We start from the raw sequence: 25,696 nt of genomic DNA on the forward strand, positions 1-25,696 counted from the left end.
TCTTGATGCAAGCCAGGATCAAAGGGCTATGGTGTTTAAAGCTTGTGAGCTGAAGGCCCTTGGAAGGCAGGAATCTCAGGCAAATTGTAGTCTGTAAGATTCCTGGTTGTTCTCTGGGGGGAGTCAACAATGATCTGTGCTTCACTCCCAGCGTCTGTTGGCCATGCTTGGCTCTCAGGAGGCCGGACCAAGGACAGTGTTTGCACTCCTGGTCCCACCACGCCCAGTGTTGGCTTAGGGAGCCTCTTGCGAATGCAGCCATGGACATTTGCTTTTCAGAGAACGAGAGTGAAGGTTTGGGGAATGTTTCTGTCCTTACCTATATTGGCAGTAGGCAGTGTGAGAGGTGGTGGTTCTTGGGTTGTGTTCCCCTTGCCTGGTGTTTTCCTCTGATTTCATAGTGCTATAAAGAACTGCCTGAGACTGGATAATTTATGAAGGAAAGAGGTTTAATTGACTCACAGTTCAGCATGGCTGGGGAGGCCTCAGGAAACTTAGCATCATGGCAGAAGTTGAAGGGGAAGCAAGGCACCTTCTTCACAAGGCAGCGGTAAGAAGTGCCGAGTGAAGGGGGAAGAGCCCCTTATACAACCATCAGATCTTGTGAGAACTCATTCACTATCATTAGAAGAACATGGGAGAAACTGCCCCTATGATCCAATTACCTCCACCTAGTCTCTCTGCCTAGACACGTGGGGATTATGGGGATTATAATTCAAGATGAGATTTGGGTGGGGATGTGCAGCCTAACCATATCACCTGGTGTTCAGATGAAGAGGTTGTAGAAGCATATCTACTGCTTAAAGAGGGAAATTGGAGTCAGCAAGCTCTGGGCTTGGTTTTTTTCCACATTTAAAACAAACCCAAGGAAGAGATGGTGTAGCCGTGCAAGCCCCTGGTGGATCTGTTGTGTCTCACACAGGTTTTCTATTTTCTCTGTGTCTTCAGCAGTGTGCATCTTACTTAAACCGCCTCAGGGCTCCTTTCATCCCCAGGCCCAGTCCTCAGCTTGACACATCATAGGCCCTCAGCACCTAAGTGTTCTGAGAGGGAGTGCAGCTCCTAGAGGTCCATGTCCCATGTCCTCCTGCTTCCTGCATATCATTTGGGCCCCAGTAGGTCCTTGTTACTGCGGGTCTTGTGCTGTCTCTGGAACAGCCCTTTATGGGCACCATCTACTCACTCATTCACTTCTGTTGGCTGATGTGGCCCCTGAGCTCTCTTCCTGTGCTTAGTTAGACCGCGCGAGGCCAGAGGTTGAGTGTGGAGGCTTCCAGCCCCTGCCTTCTGTCCCAGCTTCAGGCTGGCCTGGTTCCATGTCCTGCTGTCCTGCTTCAGCCATTCCTCTATGTGGCTTTCAGTCCTCTCACAGATTTCTTTATTTTTGCAAGGTAGCGTGGGAATGATGACTAGCACATGGCAGCACACATCAGGCAGGTTTATGAAATTGTGTTTTAAGAGAACACAGAATCACAAATTACTCATCCTGCATATGTTTTAAAATGTGTAACCTAATTGCTGAACAATGAAAAGCAATTCCTTTTATATTTAAAAACTCACTAGTTAGCTGAGAACCTAATGGTAGTTGCAATGTACTTTAAATAGAAAAGTCCTCTTGCTTGACAAAGGTAAAGGAAACTGTTCAGTCCGACTTTGTTCCTTTCATGCCTGCCAGGGCTTCTGGTTTCGCAGAGACCTCAGGCTAGGAGCAGCCCTGAGCAGGGAGACTGAGTTACAGAGAATCCCCACCAAGTTGCAGGCAGAGGGACAGCCGAGGCCCTCAGGAAGTGCACGAGAGCAGAACCACTATGGCAAGTTCACTGAGAAATCTGGAAAGTTAGAATCCCAGCCCTAGTCCATCAAATCGAGCATCATAAAATTAAGTTTTCCTTACTGTGAAATGGCAATTTGTAATGATTTCTGAGAAGTGGGACCCATGGTGGTGTCGATGTCTGAGCCAGGTGAGGGTGAGATCCCTGGCACCATGGGCTGGCCCCCAGGATGCCCTGGAAAACACATTCTGTTCACAGCTGTGTGATTCTTTTCTTTCTGTGTTGGTGAAGCAGCCAGACCCGGTCCGTTTGGAATGCCTGGGATGGTGCCGCCGCATGTTCCTCCTCAGATGCTCAACATTCCGCAGACCTCTCTGCAAGCAAAGCCCGTGGTAAGGCCTTCCCTGCGTTGGGTCGGGTGGCGGGTCTCAGACAGGGTGCATGCATTGAATTTCAACAAATGCTAAAATAAGTTCCTAACCTCTTGAATTGATATGTGAAATAGATGCCAGTGTTTGTTGAAATAAAAATGAGCCAGGAAACGTCAGCCTGGGCCTGAGTCGGGTCCTGCTGGCCACGTGTGTGTGACCTGTGCCCTTCACTTCAGGCCCCACAGGTGCCCAGCCCAGGGGGCGCCCCGGGCCAGGGTCCATACCCGTACAGCCTCTCTGAGCCAGCATCTCTCACTTTGGACACGAGCGGGAAGAATCTGACGGAGCAGAACAGCTACAGCAACATTCCTCACGAAGGGAAGCACACGCCGCTGTATGAGCGGTCCTCGCCCATCAACCCGGCCCAGAGCGGCAGCCCCAACCACGTGGATTCCGCCTACTTCCCTGGCTCTTCTACATCGTCATCTTCCGACAACGACGAGGGCAGCGGAGGGGCGACAAAGTGAGTGGTGCACGGGTCGCTGGGTGCTTCCTGGCGGGTAGTGACCTGGGGAAGCTGCCTTCTGGCCTGCCAGCCCAGCTGGTGTTTTGCTCAGAGATGTAGTTTATTGCAGGTGGGTGATGGTCAGTCTGTACTCAGATGGGGGCTCCTTGGACAGAGAGGAGAGAGGAAGAGTAGGTATGTTCTTGAAGTTTCCATGATTTAAAATCTGCACTATCCCAGCCCCATGGCCTGGAGCCACAGGAAACTTTCTGGGGAGGAATTTGACAAGAACTGGTTTGTGTGATGACCAAAACATGGGGGCATTTGTCCGGTGTGGTGCCACTCACACCCACCACAGCAATCCCCTGCCGACCCCCGAAACATTAATCTCCTGGCTCCTGGATCAAGGGAGCTCTGAATTTCCTCTCCTTCTCCTAAACTCAGCAGGTTACAGGACACTTTGGAAATAACACTGTTTGCCCAAGCAAAACCCTAGAAAGCTGCCTAGACCCAAGCTGGAATTTTTTCCTTAGAGGAGTATTTTAAACACTGTGTGTCCCTGAATAAATGGGTTCACAAATACATAGTTGGTTAAAATTTGATCGAGGAAATCTTTAATTTGCACTCCCCCCTTTCTTTAAATTGTCTTATGTTTAAAACAAAAAAAAAAACAGGGAAAGAATATTTCTTTCCTTTAAGTCAGTGTCTCCTTTTCCTTGGTGTGAACTCTACTTTACAGCGCAGATAACCAGGGCTGGTTGATGCTACATCTGTTTCTGATGTAGGAAATGTAAGAGACATAGGTGTCAGTTTCCATGCCAGTTCTTACCTTGTGTGTCACCTGAAGCAGGTGATCTTTTCCTCTCTGTCCTCTGTCCATCTGTGAAATGGGAATAAATGTCTGTTGACCCAGGGCAGAGCTTACTGAAGGACTCTCTGCCATCCAGGGATGCATACCCTGTTTATAGCAGAGAAGTATAACATTAATAAATGTTGATTTGCTGTATGTGCAGAGAAGTATAAAATTAATAAATGTTTATTTGCTGTATATGCAATGCCAAGACTCTAAAATGAAGTAAAGAGTTGCAATTGAATATTCAAACTTTTAAATTAACCTCTAGCAAGATAATATATTGAGTACCCATTGAATCAGAATCTCTGGTTGGGGCCCCCAAATTTGCATTTTAAATAAGCACCTCAGTCAGTCTTTAGCACACTGAAGTTTGAGAACAACTGCTTGATGTTCTTGGAAGCCCTTATGCGCCAGATTTCTAAGGCATGTGCATTTTGTTGTAAAACGTGACTCATGTCAGCAAGGTCCAAGTGTCTGTACAATAGTTTTTGTCTTAGTAAGAAATGTTCTTTCTAAACTATGAAACATAGGTAAGAAGTAAGACAAAAAGCAAAAGAAGTAAGCTTTATGACCCCAACAAGAGTTCCATGCTAGTGATGGAGATGTGGAAACCAGGTCAAGGTGCTGACTTGGGGACGTGGGTGGTGACTGGGGCATGTTTCAGTTGTGGTGCTTGTTCCTCCGGCGGGGAGGGATTGAGAAGAATGTGAGTTGCCCATCTAATTTGGCAAGTTGTCTTTGTTAGGATGAGCTGAACTTGGAGTGAGTAGGACTGCCTGAGCATGTCCTGTCTTTTCTGGGTATGCACTTCCTAACTGTCTGTGAAGGTTCTGGTCAGCTTTTTGGAGCTCTGGGCATCTGACCTCTCCAAGTGCTTATTGTCTTTATCCCTGGTATGGCATCTTTACTGTTTTCTGGAGATGCATCTTGTTTCTGCCACTGGAATTTGTCCTGCTCGGAGTCTTGTGTTTTGCCATCCTTGTGGTATGAAGTGCCGTGAGGAATGCAGGGTACACCCTATAATAAGAAAGAGACAGACATGTTAGACTTGAGATGAATGAAGGCAGAGGAGACAAGGGTGCTTGTTCCTGAAGGCTTTGGGGTCAGAAACTAGCATTCAACTTGGGGTGAAACCCTTGATCACGGGCATCCTTTGCTTGTGGCAGGTGCAGGGGTATGACGCGTGTGCCAAGTAGAGACAGTGTTCATGATTTTCAGCAAGGGTTCTAGTGTGTTGAATTGGTTGTATCTGCAGTGTATAATGTGCCCCTTAGGCTGTGCATAAGAGAACAAAGAATTGCTTTTATAGTTTAGAAAAAAAGTCACTACTTTTTTAACCTTTAGTTTAGAATAGAATGAGGACCCCGGGACCTATGTTGCTTTTTCAGGATGGCCCTAAGGGAACAGAAATTATTCATTCTCTTAGCAAGAAATACTTGGGCATTTATTTACCAGTGAACAGGGCAGAGGACAGGAGTGATGAGGTCTGTGCACAGAGCTTGCATTCTGGAGGAGAGTATGTAAGCAGTGAACATAAAAGCCCTGACGAGTGCGTGAAGAAGACGTGCCGAGAGTGAGGAGTGGGGAACTGGGAGCACCAGAGCAAAGGAGGGCAGGAAAACTGGGAGCAAGAAGCGAGCCAGCTGATGGCCTGTGGTGTGAGGACCAGCAGGGCTGGGCCGTGCACAGCTGGATGTGTTCTAAGTGCCACGGGAAACATCTAGAGCAAACTTGTTCATCCCGTGGCCCACGGGCCACACGCAGCACAGGATGGAGGCCCAACACAAATTCATAAACTTTCTTAAAACATTGAGATTTTTTTTTCTGATTTTTTTTTTTTTAAAGCTCATTAGCTATTGTTAGTCTATTTTATATGGGGCCCAAGACAATTCTTCTTCTTCCAGTGTGGCCCAGGGATGCCAAAAGGTTAGACGCTCCTGATCCAGAGTGTGCTTAGCATGACCTTAGGCTGGAGAGACCCTGGTGTTTCTTTGGAGGTGAGTTTACTCACACCTTGATGCCATTTGCCCTCGGGACAGTGGGTCTCTGGACAGTCAGACCATTGAGCTGGTGGAAACAGTTGAACTCCAGAACTCTGGTCTTAAAATATATTGATGGTAGAAATGTTTATATATATGTATGTATTTTTAAATTTTTTTGAGATGGAATTTTACTCTTGTTGGCCAGGCTGGAGTGCAATTGCATGATCTCGGCTAACTGCAACCTTTGCCTCCCAGGTTCAAGCGATTCTCCTGCCTCAGCTTCCTGACTAGCTAGGATTACAGTTGCCTACTACCATGCCCAGCTAATTTTTTGTATTTTTAGTAGAGATGAGGTTTCACCATGTTGGCCAGGCTGTTCTCAAACTCCTGACCTCAGGTGATCCCCCCACCTCGGCCTCCCAAAGTGCTGGGATTACAGGCGTGACCCACCGTGCCTGGCCAGAAACATTTATAATTTCTAGACTGTAAAATAGCGGAGGCGATTGGCCTTCTAGATGCATAGCAAGGTGTGGCCCCACCTGCTACACTCTGCCTTTCATTGTCCAGCCCTAACTTCTCCTGTCTTCTGTAGTGTACGTTCAGTGATACCACAAGGGAGGAATAATGTGGGACACCCTGCAAAATAAATGGCCTAGTTTCCCCAACAATGAATCAGTGGCACTCTTTTAAAGGGTGGTAGTGATGGGCGATGGGGATTGTTACATAAAAAAAGAGACAACAAAAAAAGAAAAAAGCTTCCTATGAATTAAAAAGGTAAGTGGTTTTCTAAAATTATTATTATTATTTTTTTAGGGCCAGGGTCTTGCTGTTTCACCCAGGCTGGAGTGCAGTGGGACCATCATAACTCACTGCAGCCTCAAACTCCTGGGCTCAGGTGATCCTCACACCTTAGCATGTTCCGCCTGAGACGAAAGACATGTTCCACCACACCCAGCTAACCTGTATTATTTGTAGTTATGGGGTCTCGCTGTATTGCCCAGGCTGGTTTCAAACTCCTGGCCTCAAGCAATCCTCCTACCTCTGCCGAAAGTGCTGGGATTACAGGCATGAGCCACTGTGTGCAGCCGATGGCAACTGTTTTAAATGGAAAAAGATACAAATGTGCTGGGTATGGTACTGTACACCTGTAGTCCCAGCTACTCGGGAGGCTGAGGTGGGAGGATCACTTGAGCCCAGGAGGTTGAGGCTGCAGTGAGCTATGATCATACACCTGTGAATGGCCAGTGCACTCTCTCCTGGGCAATGTAGTGAGATCTCATCTCATCTCTTAAAGGTATAAGCATGGAATTCACAAGGGAAGCAGCCATCAAGAAACATAAAAAGTTGTTCACCCTCACTAAGAATATCAAAATTCTACAACTTAGACCATAAGATACCTCTTACAAAAGCCTATAAAATTGTCAAACATTTATTTTTAAAGATAAGATGTGGTGGGCGGTTATGGGTGGAGTTATTGGGTCCTGGCTGTCGCCACTGAGCATTGCTGGATGTTGTCATGACTTGTGGACTTCTCAGAGCTGCGTGCATGCGGGTGCTCTTTGTGGAGATTTGCTCTGTGCCTGTAGGAAGGTGGGTGTGTGGTGTGCATTGCAGCAACATTGGTGGAACAGATGTGTGTGCCCCCATGCTGTCATCAGTGTTCATTGCACAGGAGCCTCATACACACTACAGAAAATATGCTCTTGTAACCCCAAGTTCATGGGGAGGCATTCACACAGATGGCAGCAGATCAGGAAATGCTCTCAGCCAGTCCTCAGGGGCAGTAGGGCAGCCTTCATCTGGGTGCGCTTGGCAGCCCTGAGCTTTATCTCTTCTTTTTGTTGTATTTCTTTAATATCTTATTCAGCATTTTAGTTTCTTTAGTTGGATGAGTTGTTCAGTGTCTTTGTACTGTACAGTTCTCCTGTGCTGTTGGAATGGACGTGATGGGCTATGTTACTCTTTTGAAATACAAATTTCTCTTTAGAATTTTTGGAAAATCTGTTAGAGGAGGAGTTCTTAGAATATGAGAAGACTTCTTGCCACATAGTTGTGCCTGCCCGACATATTTTTCCAAAAAAATTGAAGGTGAACCTGTTGGAAGCTCAGTTCTGAGTTTAATTGGCTACTTTTCAGAGACACAACACTCTCTTTCTAGCATGTCCCTTGGAAGAAAATAGGCTGGTGCTTGGGTAGTGATCAGAACTGGCAGTTATTCTAGGCCTAAAACAGTTTGGCAATAAAATAAGAAAAGGGGGCCACATGTGGTGGCTCATGCTTTAATCCCCACACTTTGAGAGGCTGAGGCAGGGGGATTGCGTGAAGCCAGCCTGGGCAACATAAAATTTAAAAATTAGCCAGACATGGTGGCATGTGCCTGTGGGTCCAGCAACCTGGGTGGCTAAGACGGCAGGATCACTTGAGCCCAGGAGTTCGAGGCTGTAGTGAGCCATGATGGCACCACTGCAGTCCAGCCGGGCAACAGAATGAGTCCCTGTCTCTTAAAAAAACAAAAAAAAGGAAAGAAAGAAAAGGAATGAAATGTGTGGCTTTCTAAGTAATGTCTCCTCCAGTTCCTTTGTTAGAACAGTAGAGCAGTACCAGCATACACTTGCTTTATTCTTGTTTAAATTTTAAAAATTAAGGTGACATTCTTGTCTTTTTCCCCTTCCTGGTGCCTGTCAGATGTTTGTAATCTTGTTTCAGTTGAATTAAGAATTACAGTTGAGGCCGGGTGCAATGGCTCATGCCTGTAATTTCAGCACTTTGGGAAGCTGAGGCAGGCAGATCACTTGAGGTCAGAAGTTCAAGACCAACATGGTGAAACCCTTTCTCTACCAAAAAATACAAAAATTAGCTGGACGTGGTGGTGTTTGCTTGTAGTCCCAGCTACTTGGGAGGCTGAGGTAGGAGAATTGCTGGAACCTGGGAGGTGGAGGTTGCAATGAGCCAAAATTGTGCCACTGTACTCCAGCCTGGGCAACGGAGTGAGATCCTGTTTAAAAAACAAAACAAAACAAAAATTACAATTGAATCCTTGTGGAGGTGTTTATTTTATGTTATTTTCATAAATTCATTTGGACTTGCAGAATCTGAATCAAATCTGAGGTTGCTGTATTACAATTTTTAATTCTTTGTTTTATATCTTTTTTCTAATTATCATCTTGATACAAAGTTATATAGAATTCAAACACTGGACAATACAATATAGAGAATTCCCCATGATCCTACTTCTAGAGAGGTAATTATGTTTGAAAGATTGGTGAATATTCAAGCACCTTATTTTCCTCTGCATCTGCTAAAATAAGATTTTTACAATAACTAGGTCCTATCTTAGGGAGAGTAACTTGCCCTTTTTCCTTTTCTTCCATCTTTTATGCTTAATATACTTATGTAACTATGTATTCTTATTTGTGCATGTAAGTATTAATATGTACATGTACTTAATACCTAATATTTAATAAGATCTATATATGTCCACTTTATTGCTTTAATATTTTTGCATAAAATTACTGACATTTTTAAACGGATATGTAAAAGTCCTTATTGAGAGAGAAGACTGAGTTTTTTTTCCACCTTGTGACCTTATTTGTATAAATGGGTTTCATTTTCTTGAGAACTTATCTATGTATCTTAGGAGAGAAAGCCCTGTGGAACAGGACATCTCCACATTTATTATTTATTTTGACATGTAGTGTTATGGAGGCATCTTTTGCATAAGTCTTGTATTCCCCTCCCCTGTTAATTTTTGCTAATGACATGTACTCCCTGGACCAAATCTGGACTGTGAAAGATGAACCACAGGAAGGCAGGCTGTTTGGTGTTAGCATGCTCTGTGAGCAGCACTGAGACCTAGCTGTTGGCAGGAACCGGTTTGCTCAGAGTCTCTTGGTTGGTATTTCTAGGTGATGTTGTGACCTGAAGCTCGCAGAACCTCAGAGCATTCAAATGTGCGTGACAGGTTTGCTGAGTTGTTTGTGTGTTAAATTAGCTGATGAAAAAGCTCAATGAATGGTAGTTATCACTACTTTTTAAAAATTAACTCTTAGTATGCTAGAAAACCAGAACACTGATGTGGTTTTTAATGTAAAATAGCTAAAAGAATTTTATTTGGCTCCCTTTGATCTGGTATCCCAGGAAGTTTGTGCCTGATGTGCCTCTTTTGCTTGAAGATGGTGTTGAATGTTTTTCTTGTCCTTTAAGGCCTTTCCAACTCTACTTGCAAAAAAACTTTGTGTTTCACAAAGAGAATTCCATCGTGCTCTGCTCCAGGATCCTGAGGCATGGGTAGGTAGGCCTGGGGCTGAGGGAATGACTTTAGTGTAACTGTAGGTTTTTCTTTCAGATTGTTATGCTCTTGTTCCAGACAGATATCCACTTTATATTTATGTTTTGACACATGGTACCGTTTCTAATATCTTCTCATAAAAGTGATTCTGAATTTTATATGTTGGCAAAAATTAATCATGATCTATATCATTACGTTGTGTTCTAGCCATCCACTAATCTGTGTAGACATTTCGTATTGATCTTAAGACAAACGTGTTGACACAGTTAGGTGTCTCTGAACCCTCACTTGTGGGGTGTAAGGGGATAGCTCCGTGACCAGTTGGGGCTTCTTGGTCACACAGTCTTCTGATGACAGCGAGAAGTCCTGACAAGGCTGTGAAAGAAGTTTGAGTCATCATCTGACTGCCACATGGAAAAGTGCTTTCTGTGTTCCTCACATTTTAAGCTCACCCATTATGTGAAGGAACCTGAATGTGTGATGTTAGCTTAACTAGAGCATGAGGAGACTAGACCTATTAGGTGTCTGTCTCTGTGACTCTTGTAGCTTCCCTGGTCAGGGCACCCAGATACTGGTGCTTCTGTAGGGAGATAGCACTTGGCAGGGCCAGGCCGTGCAGGAGAACTCTGAGCATCTGTCCAGCCAGGCCGAGGCCTTCTGTTGCCCTGCACCAGCAGGGCCCAGGCCCTCTTTGTTACACTATCAGAGACCCTCCCGGCTGTCTGTTCTCAGCCCTGTTGAGTTGGGGAACAGATAGAAATGAAAAATTTACACATGCCAGATAGTTCTGCTGTGAATTTGATCTTTTCTTTTCTAAATTTAATGATTTATTTTCTTCCATTTTGGTTTATTTGCCTTTGCTCTTTCCTGTTGACACAGAAGTCAGCTTTTACTTAACGTTCTCTTTCTTTTCTCCTCCATAAAGGAAAACTCTACACCCCTGACAGTCAGGAACATGAGTGACACGTCATACCCTGGTATACTTGGTGTAAATGAACACCAATACATTTCCATCCTAGTCTCACCAACCTGCTGAAAGATGTAAAAAAAAATCATTCAGTGACTAGAACAGTTTGCTGTCTTTCCAGGCTTTCATACGGAAGAAGCTCCAAATGTTCCTAGTGAAGTGAGGCCTTGGCACACCTCTCTGACAGCCTGTGAATACCCCATCCTATAGTGCTGGGCTTCCCCAGCCGCCAAGCTGACTTGCCAGAATCACCCTTTCTATTGCTTGTGTGCTGCATTCTCACATATGTGTGAAACTGTCTGTAGCCTCGGCTCGGCTCTGCTGTGGTAGCAGGTGCCAATAGTTTGAAATAAGGGTCTGGGTTTGAATCCAGCTACCTTATTTGTGACTGTGGGTAGATTCCTTCTCTCTGAGCCTGGATTTTATCATTTTATCATTAGAGATTTATAGTGTGGGGGTGGGGATGAGATTGTGAGAGCGCCACAGGCTTCCTGCACAGTGCCCGGGTCACTGACTCTACTTCCCTGTGGCCGGTGCCTGTCTCAGCACGTCTCAGCGCAGTGTGAGTCAGTGAAACGTCTGGTTTACGTACATGGTTCCAGGTATCAGTTTAAGGTATTATTAGTTGTGTAAAATGAAACATAAATATATATAGAAGTATTCTAAAATGTTATCCATCTGTTCTTCAAAGCAAGGCATTTGTCATATTCTATTTTTTTAATTGTAAAGTAATATATTTGTCCTATTGAAATATATTGGCCTTCTCAAAAACTGTTTCTTGTCAAGATGCTTTTCAGGCAGAATTTTAGATTTTACAGTATGATTGTTAGAAGATTATATGGGCTTCCAGATTATGACATTTATTTTTAGATTGATAATCTACATAGAACAACACTAAGGCTTGCAAGTGTAGGGTCTGTGTGATCTCAGGTGGCGCTGGCATGGTGCCTCGGCTCTCCAGTTTTGGTAGACAGGTGTGTCCCCTCCTTGGTTGGCACTTTCCTAACACTTGGCCTCCCCTGCCCCACCATCCTAGGTGCATGATCCTCTAGATCCTCTTACCCTCCAAGAGCCCCAGACACTCTAGGGACAGATACCCTGGGGATGGGTGCTTGTGGGTCTGCGTGGTTAATAAGCATTCCACATGAGCCTTTAAGCTTAACAACAGTTTGAGAACACTTATTGTTCTTTACATGCTATGGAAGATAAGCAAGAGTTGTGCCAATGTTGCCATGTACTTCTAGGCCAGGATTTGGTAATTTATTGCCCCCTGCATCTCCCAGCTTGCTGACTCATGCATCTCTATCAGCACATGCTCATCCACCTCCTGAGCCGCTATCCATTGTCTGCTCACATTGTGCCCTCCGTGGCTGCTTTCTCAGTGGGACAGACCACTACACTCTGGGGATGCCTGCAATGGTTTTTGATGTGTCTGAGCCACTGCTGGGGTTTCCTCTAGTTTTGTTAAGTTGCAGGCAGAGATTGTGCATGAGCAGTGGTTTCTCCAAGCTCCATGAAGACCGGGAAACCTGAACAGGGTGGGTGAACTTTTCATGGCGTGCATGCAGTATCCTTGGCTGGACGGTCCATTGTGTGACAGCGGAATCTTTTTGCAGCTTTTTTTTCCCTTTTTTTAAAAGACGGAACTACAAGGAAGTTGATTGGAAGATAGGAGAATTATCTGGTCTTAAAACCTCTCCATCTGTTGTGTGAGTCAGTTACAAAGGCAGGCCAGTTGACCCATGCTGGCATGTCCTATGGCCAGCACTGGTTTTCAGAAGGTAGTTTGGGCATGGAACCTTATAGTGGAAGGGTGAGTGCACGGAGCACCACAGCGATCCCTGCCTCAGGGTCACACTGTGCACTGAGGTTCCAGTGTGGTGCAGCATCCCGCTGGCCCTGCTCAAGCCCCTGCACATCTTCTGCTACCTGTAGACAGTGCATTTCACATTCGCCTGAGGACTATGGTAAACCCATATACTACAAGTGAACAAAGACTTTAGGAAATAATGCTTATTCACACCACGCATTCTGGTCTGTCCTGTTTCAGTTTTTTTAAATGCTCATTAAACCCACGAAATTGTTTTCCCAGACTGTTAGTGGGTAACAGCACAGTTATCTCTCATTCTGTAATTTGAGATGCTCTGTGATCTTCTCATCTCTTTTTCCTTACCCCCTTTTTTTTTCACTACTTTGTTAAATAAAGCCATCCTCCAAATAAGTTCCCATGAACTCCCTGTTCTGTGAACCCACCAAGTTTGTGCCATCTCGCTTTGCCTAGAGTGTACCTTCCCTGTCTTTCAGATTTTCCAGTTCGAGTCACCTCCAGTGTTAGCTCTAATGCCCCCTCCACATGAATAGGCTGGAGTGCCCTGTGTGGTGTATTGTCGCCTTACATTTATTTATAACTTATGTGTAGTATTTGATCCAGATAACATTTAAGTCTTCTACTACCTCATAATTGCCAATTAAATGCTGATCTTTGTCTTGCTGTGACGATGGAAAGATCCTCCAAGGCAAGGCTTGCCTTTGTTTCCTCTGTATCCTCCATAGCGCTAAGCAAATCACAGACCATCTCTGAACTGCCTGGTGACTCCTCTAAGTTAGGTGTTCGATAGTTTCTTTTCCATAGTATGTGGTTATCACCTACCCTTTTGAAGCAGGAAGAAATATTAGTATAATAGAGTTATTTCTGGACGTTGTGTTTATTTTAAAAGTATTGTTATTATGAGCCTGAAGACTTAGCTGAGGCCCTTCTTATCATTGTCAGCTGGTTTGTGAAAGTGATTGGACAGTAATCATGTTCATTTTATGTTTAGCCATATCAGTGGGAACAAGATTGGCTGGGAGAAGACGGGAAGCCACTCAGAGCCTCAGGCACGAGGAGACCCAGGAGACCAAACAAAGGTAGAAAGTCTATGCCTTTTAGTTTTTGAGTTCTGACTCATTTTGTATTAGCATACTGTATTAGTGATCAAATAGTGAAAAATAATCTCTCTCTCTTTTAATCGGGTCATGTAAACCTTTACAAAGGGGATAAGCAGGGAAGGAAGAGTTCAGAGCTATGCCCAAGCCGGCTAGTCTTTCTGCATGGCAGGCACCTGATGCATTTCCTTGTTTGCTCACTGCGTCATCTTGGACAAGGTGCTTAGGACCTTCCTGAGCCCACATTTGTTGTAGGTTTTTGTGAAAATTCACTGAAAAAGCACCGGGGATGCTAAATTTAACTCCCCCACCCCCCTTTTTTCTTTTTAAAAATATTTATTTATTTATTTATTTATTTATTTATTTATTTATTTATTTATTTATTTTTTGAGATGGAGTCTAGCTCTGTCACCCAGGCTGGAGTACAGTGGCGTGATCTCAGCTCACTGAAACCTCTGCCCCCTGGGTTCAAGCAATTCTCCTGGCTCAGCCTCCCTGGTAGCTGAGATTATAGGCGTGCACTACCATGCCTGGCTAATTTTTGTATTTTTAGTAGAGACGGGGTGTCGCCATGATGGCCAGGCTAGTCTCGAACCCTTGACCTCAAGTGATCTGCCCTCCTCAGCCTCCCAAAGTGCTGGGATTACAGACGTGAGCCACCACGCCCTGTCTCCCTGCTTTTCTTCTACTTCTACCTGTTAATAGTGATATCTAAAAATATCTTTTTAATTTGCAAAGCCACGTACATCTGCCACATGTGATTACCAAGAAGGAGCCGGTTTCCTGCCTGAAGGTTTTGGTGGTTAATATGCAGGGTTGCCTGAATATCAGACGTTTGTCTAAAGAAGTCATACTATTAAATGATTGTTCTGCAAATAAGCAACAAAAATCCTTTGTGGATACATATTATTTTCAAAGCACCTTCCAAAGCATTTTGAGTTGTTCTACATCTGTATTCTTATGGAATGGAAAGTGTAGAAAACACCAGTGAATTATCTATGAGTTATTCTTCTTGAGACTAATTTTGGCACTTTGTGTTTTAAAAAATAAAATTAAGGACTTAATTACACACCATTGTAAAGAGTATACTTTGTTTCAAAACAGAAAAATGTATATGTCTTTAGGGTGGCATTAAATCAATCAATAAGCAGTCTTATTTTCAATATTATTCTGATAAAGTTTATCATACAAATAATCATTGCTCTTAGGCAACTATTCAGACAATTCAGACTGTGCTAAAGTGTCTCCTTCCTTTTTCCTTTCCTTAGTTCTACTGCCTCGCAGCAGTCCATCACTGTGGTAATAATTTGGGGACCAGACTCTTTCCTGTGTATGTCCATACACTCCATGTTTGGGGGGCTTAGTTGTTACAGAATGGGTGTTTTCACCGAACAGTGTATCATGGACCTCTTTCTATGTCATTATCCATAGATCTGAGACATTGTTTTTAATGGGATTATGCTGTGGCTTAGCAGGTTTTTGGGGCTTTTGGTTTAATTTTTGCTTGTGTATAATTAACTTAGGGCTTTATAATGACTACAGAGAATGCTTGAGTTTGGGTTTTTGTTTGTTCTTTAAGTACCAGCTGTGGCATGGAGTCAGCCCTGGATTAGAATTCCATTTCTATGTGTTAGGGTTGTGTAACTGTGTTCAGACTGCACAGCCTCTTGGAGTGTTAGTTTTCCTGTTTGTATAGAGATCTTAGGCAAAGTCTCGAGAAAACAGAAACACAGGAAGGGACCACATAGATGATGGACAAGTGAGAGCCAAACAAGATAGCAAGGCTCCTGCCTCCCAACACCCTGCCGTATCTGCAGAGGGACTGCAGGGTGACACAGAACAGCAGGGAGCAACAGGCCCGCTCTCCTGTGGCACAGTAGATGTTGATGCTGTTTCAGTGTGGGAAGCTGTTCAAGGAGAGGACTGGATCAGAGTGCTCTCTGTTTCCTCTGTCTTTAGGGTGGCACCAAATCTGGTCTCTCTAAGACAGGACTCATCTTTGTCCCCTCCGTGTCTGGCAGGTGAACAGGCACCTAACATACTTTAAATGAATGAAAACATGACATACACTCGTTTTCCTCCCTTCTGCTCTCTGCACTGTAGGCAGAAGGCTCGTCCACTGCCTCTTCAGGAAGCCAACTAGCCGAAGGCAAGGGAAGCCAGATGGGCACTGTCCAGCCAATCCCGTGCCTCCTGTCGATGCCCACCAGGAACCACATGGACATCACCACACCTCCCCTGCCCCCCGTCGCACCTGAGGTGCTGAGAGTGGCCGAGCACAGGCACAAGAAGGGGCTGATGTACCCCTACATCTTCCATGTCCTGACGAAGGTATTATCAAAGGGGCCCTGGAGTGGCTTCTGTTATTTGATGAGTGGCCATTCCTATGGGTGTTTTGTCCTTTTGTCCTTTTTTGAACCATTTTTCTGTCTTACTAATCTACTTGAAACAAAGTTCACTTTCACCTTTCTAAACATTGAATGAAAGATGAACATTTATAACTGTAAATACAGTTTTAAAATAACTCGTGAAAAGTCTCACTTTTTTCCTTCAACTTAGTATAGAATATTTTATACTTCTAATGAAATAATGCATCACATTATTTTATGACTTGTAATTTTATTCTTTTTACTTCAATTTCAGAATTTTCTTAAACCATATTTGTGCTGTAATGTCAGGTTTAATTCTGATGTCAGATACAATATCTGGTTCCTTTATCATTTGTGCTTAGAAAATAATGTTTCCCCCTTTGATTGGCTCATAGTGCTTTATGTGTTTTGACTTGTTCATGACCTCATTGAGTGCAGTTTTAGTAGTCCTAAGAACAAAAAATATAATACAGGATTTTGTTAACATGCACATAGTCAGAAAATGAAACTATCATTTTATACAGTGTCATAATTTCACTTTATTAGTGTCTTAATGTATGCTTAAATATATACATATAGTGTGGCATCAATTATTTTTTAATCTTGGTGTCTCAAATGTATCTATGTGTATTTAAATTTCCTCAGTGATTTGTAGTCTTTATGTTGGCACTTTTAATCTTAGCCCCACAATTTAACAAGTTACCTCAGTTACTAGATTAATCCTGCAGAACTGGTTTATTGCTATCATGTATTATTAACATGAATACCTATATGACCATATATAACCAGACTTTTCTGTCTATTCTCTACAACCCATCTGTGGTGTGTAAAATGGAGTCAATAAATGCAATAATGAACTCCTGTTCTCAAATATTCCTGAGGTGGACTTCAACTGTTAACTGACTAACCCAAATATCGCTTACTTTTATTAATTAAAGGACATGGAAAACATGTAGCCAGTACTATTTGCTCAGATCCTTTAATTTATTTTTTAGTTGCAATGCCTCCAAATCTCATCTATTATTTGATATGGGTATGCATTTATAGTATCAATTTTCAGATTATGGTTGTAAGGTGAACATTTTATTTTTCAGGTTCAACATAAATTATAAAGGGTAAGTGAAAAGTAATTGTTGTGGGGAAAGCATTTTGCTAAGTTTAAGGAACCAAAGTTTTGGGAAGACATCTTTCAAAATAAGGTGTAAAGAAACAACACTCATTCCTCGTGGGGCTGTTTGAAATGTAAGGTCCCCAGGAGCTACCTGTTATGTCCACACTGCTGGATCTGATGCGTGGATAGTCGGTTAGATCTATATGAGGGTTGCAAGTTGTACCAACATGCTTTCTTATTTCTTACGAATTTCAAGGGCAAATACTGATAAAATGACCATGGTTGAGAAAATTGTCTTTTCACATTTTAAAATGCTACTTAAGTTTTTTCAGTTTATCCTATAAGCTGAATGGCTCTGGTATTAAATTGCCCAGGCTAAGACATTTACAGTGAGATGCATCTTTATGGTAATGAAGAGAATTTGCAAAGCATCATATTATTGAGATAAATATTCCCTAGATGAGAGTGTTAGAACACATGTAGCTACTGGATTAATGAATATGAAAGTATGGAGGGAAAGGGGAAAGACCAGTTTTTAAATTAAACTTATGTGAATGAAAGAAACAGCAAATATTACAAAATTATTATTTAAAGCATATATATCAATGAACTTCATAGACATTGAGGTCATAAATGCGTTGTTGTGCTCTGAGTATAATTAAATAAAATTTGTTGCATGATATCTTGAGATGTATCTTGATGCTGTAAGATCCCTGAGACAGATTAATTTTGGCAACAATCTTAGCTGCCAAAGGCCACAGTCAGTCATTTGTCTCTTGGCAGCATGTTCTTGAGTCAGATGCAGTTCTTGCCGTATTGGCCCTGGGACATGAAAAAGGTGGAGTGCTTTTGGTTTCTGCCCTAGTGGCTATGCATGTCCTAGCCACTGTACTGAGACACATTTCTTGAGCACCTGCCACACTATGGCAGAAGCCTAACACACGAGGTGGTAATTTGCCATGGAAGAACTTAGCAAATAAAATTTGACCATTATATTTTCAGGATACTCAGTTCTTTAGTTTGCATGTAGGTAATTGAAAATTTTCAATTATATTGCATGTGACCATCCCAACTCTCTAAATAAAAGTTGCGAGTTCTCAGTCTTTTCTATTCTGTTTCTTGTCTGATGTTATCTGTCTGGATTGTTTCAAAGACTTTGGAACATCTACATGGTTTTCTTTTGTTCTTGGTTTTGGATTAAACATAAAATGATGTAGATTTTATTTTGATTCTTTGAGCATATGCTTTGGCCACAGCCTGCCAAATGAACTCTTCCTAAACATCTTTATTTAGGCAAGTTGTTAAGCAGTTGATTTGGAATGGAATTGCAATGTCATTAACTGGAGATAATACAGTATATTTCTGTGAGTGTATTGTAAATTCAACATGAAAAATGTGCAATGTTATTCTGCTTTCTTCCATGCAAAGGGTGAAATCAAAATTGCTGTTTCTATTGAAGATGAAGCCAACAAGGACCTGCCTCCGGCCGCTCTGCTCTATAGGCCAGTTCGTCAGTATGTTTACGGAGTCCTGTTTAGTTTGGCAGAAAGCAGAAAGAAAACTGAGAGACTTGCTTTTAGAAAGAACAGACTTCCACCAGAATGTATGTACTGTAACAATCCATTGTTTGTTTTCCTCGGTACCTCGTAATCTCTTGTGCATTTTCTAAAGCCTTAGAAGAATCATGACTGAGTTGACCCCGAGTGCCTCTGTGTAAAGGAGGTGGGCCCATCATCGGGGCAGTAGGCCAGGGTAAAGGCTCTTAGAAAAGGAGGAGAAGCCACAGACTTTCTTCCTCAGTAACATTCCAATAATGATGTTTATTCGGTAAAATAATAAAACAGGTTTACACTTTAAAGTGAATGTTGATCTGAAAGCAGACTTGAATTGCCGCCACTCTCTGTAATTACCACGTCTTGGTAATCAGGACGAGTGTGTTTCTGTGCTCTCATGAAGCACAGATCTGCTCTCTCCAGAAGGCCAGGGTCCTGGAGAAAACTTCCAGCAGGTCTCTGGTTGGCCATGTTTGTGCTGTTGGAGTGCCACCACGCATGGCTCTGCAGCTGTAGCGAAGGTCGTGGGACTCACGGATCGTCGCAGGATTGTGATGATTTGTCTCGGAATCCTCTGAGACATGTGCACTTCCAGCTGATCAACTCTGGGAGTGGGGGTGCAGGTGGAAGCACTGAAAAGGATTGTTTGAAAAGTTGGTCAAAGATGAGGTCAAAGCGTTTTTCTTTATCTTCTAGTGGGCCTGTGTAATACTTGGAGAAAATGATGCCCTTCTGTTCTAGGTAATTTTATCTCCTAATGTAAGGAATGTTAAAGTAACTGTATATTTAGTTGGAAATACAGAAAAGAATCCTCAAACATACAGTCTGAGAATATTATGAATTGTGGAAATTGTAAATTACTAGATCATTCTTTGAGCCATGGATAATTAGTTACAGACTATTTGTTTGTGTGGTGGGTCAATGCAGGCCTCCTGAGATGGTGAAGCTCCTTGTCAGCACTGACTGTGTGCAGTGCTGAGCTTTGGAACTTTAACCTAAGTTCATTAGATTTAAAATATTTCTGTTTGCAATTACTATGACAAACTTGCAATCTGTAAGTCTTTAAAGTGAAGCAGTTCTCACTACCCTTCCTTGGTGATAGTTGTCCTGAGAGTGATTGCTGAGCTGCTGGTGTGACTGTCACTGGCAGGAGGTGATGCTCGCTCTGCAGGGCTGTGAGCATCTCCACCCTCTGTGTCTTCAGTGGCTGGAGATACCATGTGGAACAATGAACATTGTAAATGACATTCTTCTCAAAGGTTCAGGACATTCTTCAATGTACCTGTTTTCATTCTTTTCTCACATTGTGTGATCCATTTGCTCACAAAAGAATGGCATTTCTTACTTTGCGCATGGCTGGTCACTTGTCCTGGCCTGTCACTACCCTTCACTTCTGCAGGCTGACCAGGCCCTCAGACCTCCTTTTTTCAGTTGTTCCTCTCTCCTGGGCTTAGCATGCCTGTGTTGCAGGCTCTGTCTCGTCCCAAATCCTGTGACATCCTGGGTGTTGCAGCTCCTTTGTCCTCAGTTTCAGAGCACTGCACTGGCTTCATGGTAGAAGGTATTCTTTTTTATTTGCTTGTGTGTTCTAAAAACAGAGTTACCTTTACATAGCAAACTCCTTCAGGCATTTCCAATGATCACCTCAGGTTGAATAGGAATGGGCTTTGTGGCTTCTGTGCTGTCCCGTGGAGTCAGATGTGACAGTCCCCTACCCCTCCAGTGTTGGGCCATTCGGCATCATTGGTGTGCTGTGGTACCAAACATTCCCAGGAAGTGGAGTCTTGACCTCGTGCCTGCTGCACGTCTGCAGCATGCACGGCTGATGGTGCTTCTCATGCTAGCTCCCCGTCAGCTGTCTTGTTCTAGGTTGGGAGGTCTCCGGCTGGACCTGGGAGAGGCTGTCCTGTTAATGCACAGTAGAGAAGGCTCTCAGATGGGCCAGAATATGCAGAGCACGTAGGTGGTGGGGGGCAGGAGGGGAGGTGGGGATTGTGGAAGCCAGGGCAGGCCACAGCTTTCATGGTGTCAGACTGCCCCGACCTTCTCTGAGCACACCAACTCCAGCTGGAATCAGAGGTCACAGGAATGGAGCCATCAAAGGAAGAAAAGACAAGAAGGGTTGGGGAAGTCTGAAATGACTCAAGCGAATGGGGGTGCCATTGATGTAGGTGGAGGAGGAAAGGGACACATGAGAACACAAAACAGGATGGTGGCAGCAGGTGGCACTGGGTCTTCTCTTGAGACGTGGCTGAGATGGACAAGGGAACGCCGTATCTTCAAAGTGAGAACTTACAGGAACTCGCTTCCCTCCTCTCCTCTTCTCCTTCTTTTTAAGGATGGGAGACTGAATAGTTTGGTTATTGTTATGTTATTTTTTTGGCCAATGGAGAGGATTTAGTGGAGGAGATGTGAGTTTATAAGAGAGAATAGGAAAAAATTAGACAGTCCTGATAAAGAGTTTGTATTAGTAGACTTAGGTGGGAAGGAGAAGCAGAGGCAGAAGTCCATACTTTGGGGCCACCTTTGTTGGTGAAGGCAGGAAGGATTGGGGATAAGGATACCTCAGATTTGGTTTGGGAAAGGGAGTCAACTAGCACTGAGGAAAAGGACAGAGGCCCAGCCAGCTGCACTTACTAGTTGATCATGGAGCATGGGTATTTTCTCCACTGTAGTTTAGTACTTCTTTGCCAATGGTAGTTTAGTACTTCTTCAATGGTAAATGAGATTTTAAAAGGATTTCATAAACATTTATGTCGTTTGCTATTGTGTGTATTACTCTTAGAGCAGTGTGCAGCAGGCAGTGAAAGAATGAATAATTGGTTTAGGTACACACAACTTATTGGAGATGAAGACCCGGTTTGGTGAGTCAGAAAATTAAACTCTGTTGTGTGAGGGTGTGCGTAAGTGCCGAGATGCTTTGAAAGGTCAGTGCTAAACAAATTGCAGTCTTTTCTGCTCAAGTGATTTATGAACTTTGATTTTGATATTCTGTAGAGATGGGGAGCCATTGAAGGTTTGGTACAAATGATGTTTCTGTTTAGAAAGATGAGTTGGATAGCGATGTATGGACTGAACCAAAACAGAAATGAAGCCTTTACGTGTCAAAGATAGGGCAGGTGCAGATGACCTTTGCCTAGACAGTTAAGACCCTAGAATTTAAGTGTTTAGAAAAATGCATTGTTAATGTGCTATGACAAATACATGTTTATTTCTGAATGGAAAAGATGTGTAGATTTGACCTGAGTTTAGAATTTGAGAGACCTTACTCAGTACTGTAATTTCAGTGGGTGAGATTTTTGTAAGCAGCTTTGGAATCTAGGTCTTTATAGGGAGCTGATAAAATTGAACTTGTTTCATGCGTTAGTTACATTCAAGAGGGGGAAACAAGCCTATACAGAAGTTTTTTATGTCAGTGATATATCCATGATTATCACTGTAATTGGAACACCAGCTCTCCAGAAGGGAAATTTTTGTTTTGAGAATATCTTATGATTGTTAAGCCTCAATGCTCTCAACTTGCTCAAAACCAACCTTGTTTGGGAATTGAGTAATGTGCACAGTGTGATCTATGTTCATGAACATTGCATGCATTAAAATGCCTTCCATATAACCTGTTTATTAGATTTCAGCTGACTAAATACTGACCCTGCTCAGGCCATTGATTTAAACTTCATTACTTGAAATATCTATTAATTGGTAACACATATTTGTACTAAGGAGAGTGCTATAGCTTCTTGACACTCTAAATAGGATAGGAAAATGTCTCATTGTGCCACAATGAAGCTGACATTGAAAAGTTTCTCAGGAGTTCTTGATTGAGAAGATGGAACAATGATTGTATTTAGATCTTGTTGAAATTTGCTGTCTAATCTGTGGCCACTCTTGGACCACATGGAGGTTGAATGAAATTATTGGCATACTGGAAGAAGATCCATAAGCCAAAGAAAGAGTCCTGGGAGGCCATGTCCCTGTGAAGGATCGTTCTCCTCCGACCCTGCTTCCTTGGCTTTCTGATGTGATCTGGCAACCCAGCCCTCTGCATATGGGCTCCAGTGAGAGCCTGCTGCTCCAGCAGCTGGTGTGGCCTTTCTGAATGGAAAATCTGTGACCTAAAATAGCTTCAGAACCTTATCTGTGCAGCTATATATTCCTGTTAATGGTCACTGTAACAATAAAGAATGTCCCAAGATGGCCTTATTATCAGAGAGAACTATTCAAAAGACAAGCATGTTGAAGTCTTAAGGGTTTCTTAAAAATATTTAACTCTCAGCAGATTTAAGACATGTATATTCATTTGGAAACCTAGTCAGTGATTAAGGCATATGGTCAAGTGTTCATAATTTACAGCTAGCTTTCCTGTGATTTACCAAACTTTCATTTTTAAAGTCACTATATGGCAAAAGTAGGATATGAGACCTTTAAAAATTTCTAACCCTTCTGCTCCTGAACTAGGTGATAGCAAAAAAAGAAAAAGAAAAAAAATTCTTTTGAAAGTCATGTTGTATTCTGTGCTGGCAGTTTATTTTCCACGCCTTTCTTTCCATCCCTAAGTTCTATAATTTCACTTTTAGGAAATTCAGAAGAATATTTGCTTATCATGGCAGTATATGCCTTGAAATTCTAAGCACTCCCAGTGGTGCACGTAGAAGAGAACTATTAACACCAGGGGTGTGCAGATTCCTGCAGACGTGATCCACGGTGATAGTGGCACCTGCTGGTAGGGAGGGTGGAACCCAGAGACCTTTTCTGTTGATGCTGGAATAAAGGTTGGGCCTGGAGATGAGTCCGGGGTCTGACGCAAGAACTCCTGGCTTTGAAGCCTGCACCTTGCAAAAATACAGATGCTGTGGCGAGTTTTTTCTACTCGTTCCTGTGGTGGAGGTGGTTATATGCTTCAATGGCTTTTCCTCCTTCAGGGTGCCTCTTGGTCGCTCCCAGTCACTGGGGTTCTTTCTTTCCAGGGGTCAGTGGGAGAGGCTGCAGTGGTTTGAGGGCAAATGAGACAGAGTAAAAGGCCTACATTTTAAAAGATTGTAGGGTAATAAGAATACCCAGCTATAATTGAAGAGCGCAAAGTTCAGAAAGTAAAGCTCAGTGATTCGCACATTTTTAAAATTAACGTCATCTTAATAAAATTGGCTTTTGTTTCTTGCCTCCCATTTCCTACAAAAGTCTTCCCTAATACCTCAAAATTAAGTAAGTAAGAGAAACAGGCTTATAAGAAGCAGACAGATAAAAATTATACACACATAAAATAAATATGTGGAATGAGGGAGCAAGTTTATAGGTGAGTACTATTTTTATGAAAGATTTTCCTATATTGATTCCTGTATTTTTAAACCACCAAGAAAAGCCGAAAGGAGCATTTTTTCCTAGTCTAGTTTGCTTCAGAAATGTTTTTATTTGTGCTAATAATTGGAATTGCTAATAAAAAGTAAACTAAGTCTGCTCACTGTGGATTATACTATGAAACAGAATAATCAATATTATGGTGCTGATTTAATATTGTGAAAATTGGTATTGTAAACATTTTCCCCATGATTTCTATGAAGGGTGTTAATAAGTCTGTCTGAATTTCTTTATTCTACAGAGCTTTCTAGGAGCAGCATTGAGGTTTTTTTCACAGAACTTTGAGTAGACCTAGCACAACAGATGATTGCTTAGGAAGGCAAATGATATGACAGGCCAATCTGTGATATTACTCTTTTGGATTAATATTCATTTCATAAGTCCTTGTACTCTTTTTTTTTTTTTAACCAGTATTACTTGCCAATCCCTGAGCTTTTGAGTTTCTAATATATTAGGAATAACATACATGGAATGAGGAATATGAACAGCATTTATCTACATGTTTGTAATACTGTGTTCTGCTGCATGTCCTGTGCCTTACTAAGCATTTATATTTTTGTGGACTGTGGGCTGCTCCATCCTCAAATATCAAAGGTTTAAGAAAATATCCACAGCCTTTTACCTTTGAGAATTACAGAGGGTGCTTACAGACGTATCAGCCTGAGGAGGAGAACCCAACCTGCTACCTACACGCTGGGGCTGCTTAAAAATTAGGGGTCAGTTTTTCTATCAGAAGGAAAAAAAAACAGTCTTCGTTGTATCCATTTTTCTGTTTCTGTCCTGATATAAATGAATTGGAGGTTTTTGTTGTTGTTTATGATCATAACAACCCCAGGAAAGCGCGTCAAGTATAATAGTAGCTGCTCCCTAAATACACACAACCAGAAGTCTAGTCGGCCACCATCTTGGAGGCCATTCATCTGCCCGCATCTCTTCCTCACCTGTGAATACGCGTGCATGCATGCTGCAGTTCTCTCTCCTGCGCCCTTAGTGCGCATTGCTAATTAATGGTCAAGCTGTGGCACTGAGCTTAGAGACATACTTTATAATACGGTCTTACAGGCGGCCACTCCAGCAAGTTGGGATTGGCTTACAAAATGAACCATGTATATTATTCCTGGGCTGGGATAGATCCCAAAGTCAGCATTATAACAGATTTCCAAGGTGGCTTAGTTGTCATGTTAAATGTGCTACTAAAAGAAGATGACTAACACCTGATGGAAAACATTCAGTTTTTTACTGACAGCTTAAGTACGATAGTATTTTATGGCCCCAAATTGTATTTTGAAGGGGTGCTTTCTGTAAGGAAAATGCATTATAAATTTAGCCTCCAGTAACATGTCTGCCCTAGAGTTGTTTTTTTTTTTGAGACGGAGTCTCACTCTGTCGCCCAGGCTGGAGTGCAGTGGCGCAGTCTTGGCTCACTGCAAGCTCCGCCTCCTGGGTTCGCACCGTTCTCCTGCCTCAGCCTCCCCAGTAGCTGGGACTACAGGCACCTGCCGGCATGCCTGGCTAATTTTTTGTGTTTTTAATAGAGACGGGGTTTCACCGTATCAGCCAGGATGGTCTCGATCTTCTGACCTCGTGATCCGCCCGCCTCGACCTCCCAAAGTGCTGGGATTACAGGTGTGAGCCACCACGCCTGGCC

General features: G+C 42.9%; 1 protein-coding gene across 6 annotated transcripts in view; it reads left to right on the plus strand.

Moving 5' to 3' along the window:
• The window catches only part of FAM120A (family with sequence similarity 120 member A), a 114,276-nt gene that overhangs the window by 61,715 nt on the left and 26,865 nt on the right, over nt 1-25,696 (plus strand). For 3 of the 6 annotated variants that reach the window (XM_063696572.1, XM_055349942.2, XM_055349944.2), the window contains exons 6-11: nt 2,064-2,164; nt 2,380-2,666; nt 9,687-9,770; nt 13,558-13,645; nt 15,767-15,994; nt 18,572-18,746. In XM_063696572.1, the coding sequence (XP_063552642.1) occupies nt 2,064-2,164; nt 2,380-2,666; nt 9,687-9,770; nt 13,558-13,645; nt 15,767-15,994; nt 18,572-18,746 (963 nt within the window). The remainder of the gene's footprint in view (nt 1-2,063; nt 2,165-2,379; nt 2,667-9,686; nt 9,771-13,557; nt 13,646-15,766; nt 15,995-18,571; nt 18,747-25,696) is intronic. The other 3 variants (XM_055349943.2, XM_031014816.3, XM_031014817.3) reach the window with 3 other exon arrangements.

Source organism: Gorilla gorilla, chromosome 13 (genome assembly GCF_029281585.2).
Source record: "Gorilla gorilla gorilla isolate KB3781 chromosome 13, NHGRI_mGorGor1-v2.1_pri, whole genome shotgun sequence".
Taxonomy (NCBI): Eukaryota; Metazoa; Chordata; class Mammalia; order Primates; family Hominidae; genus Gorilla; species Gorilla gorilla.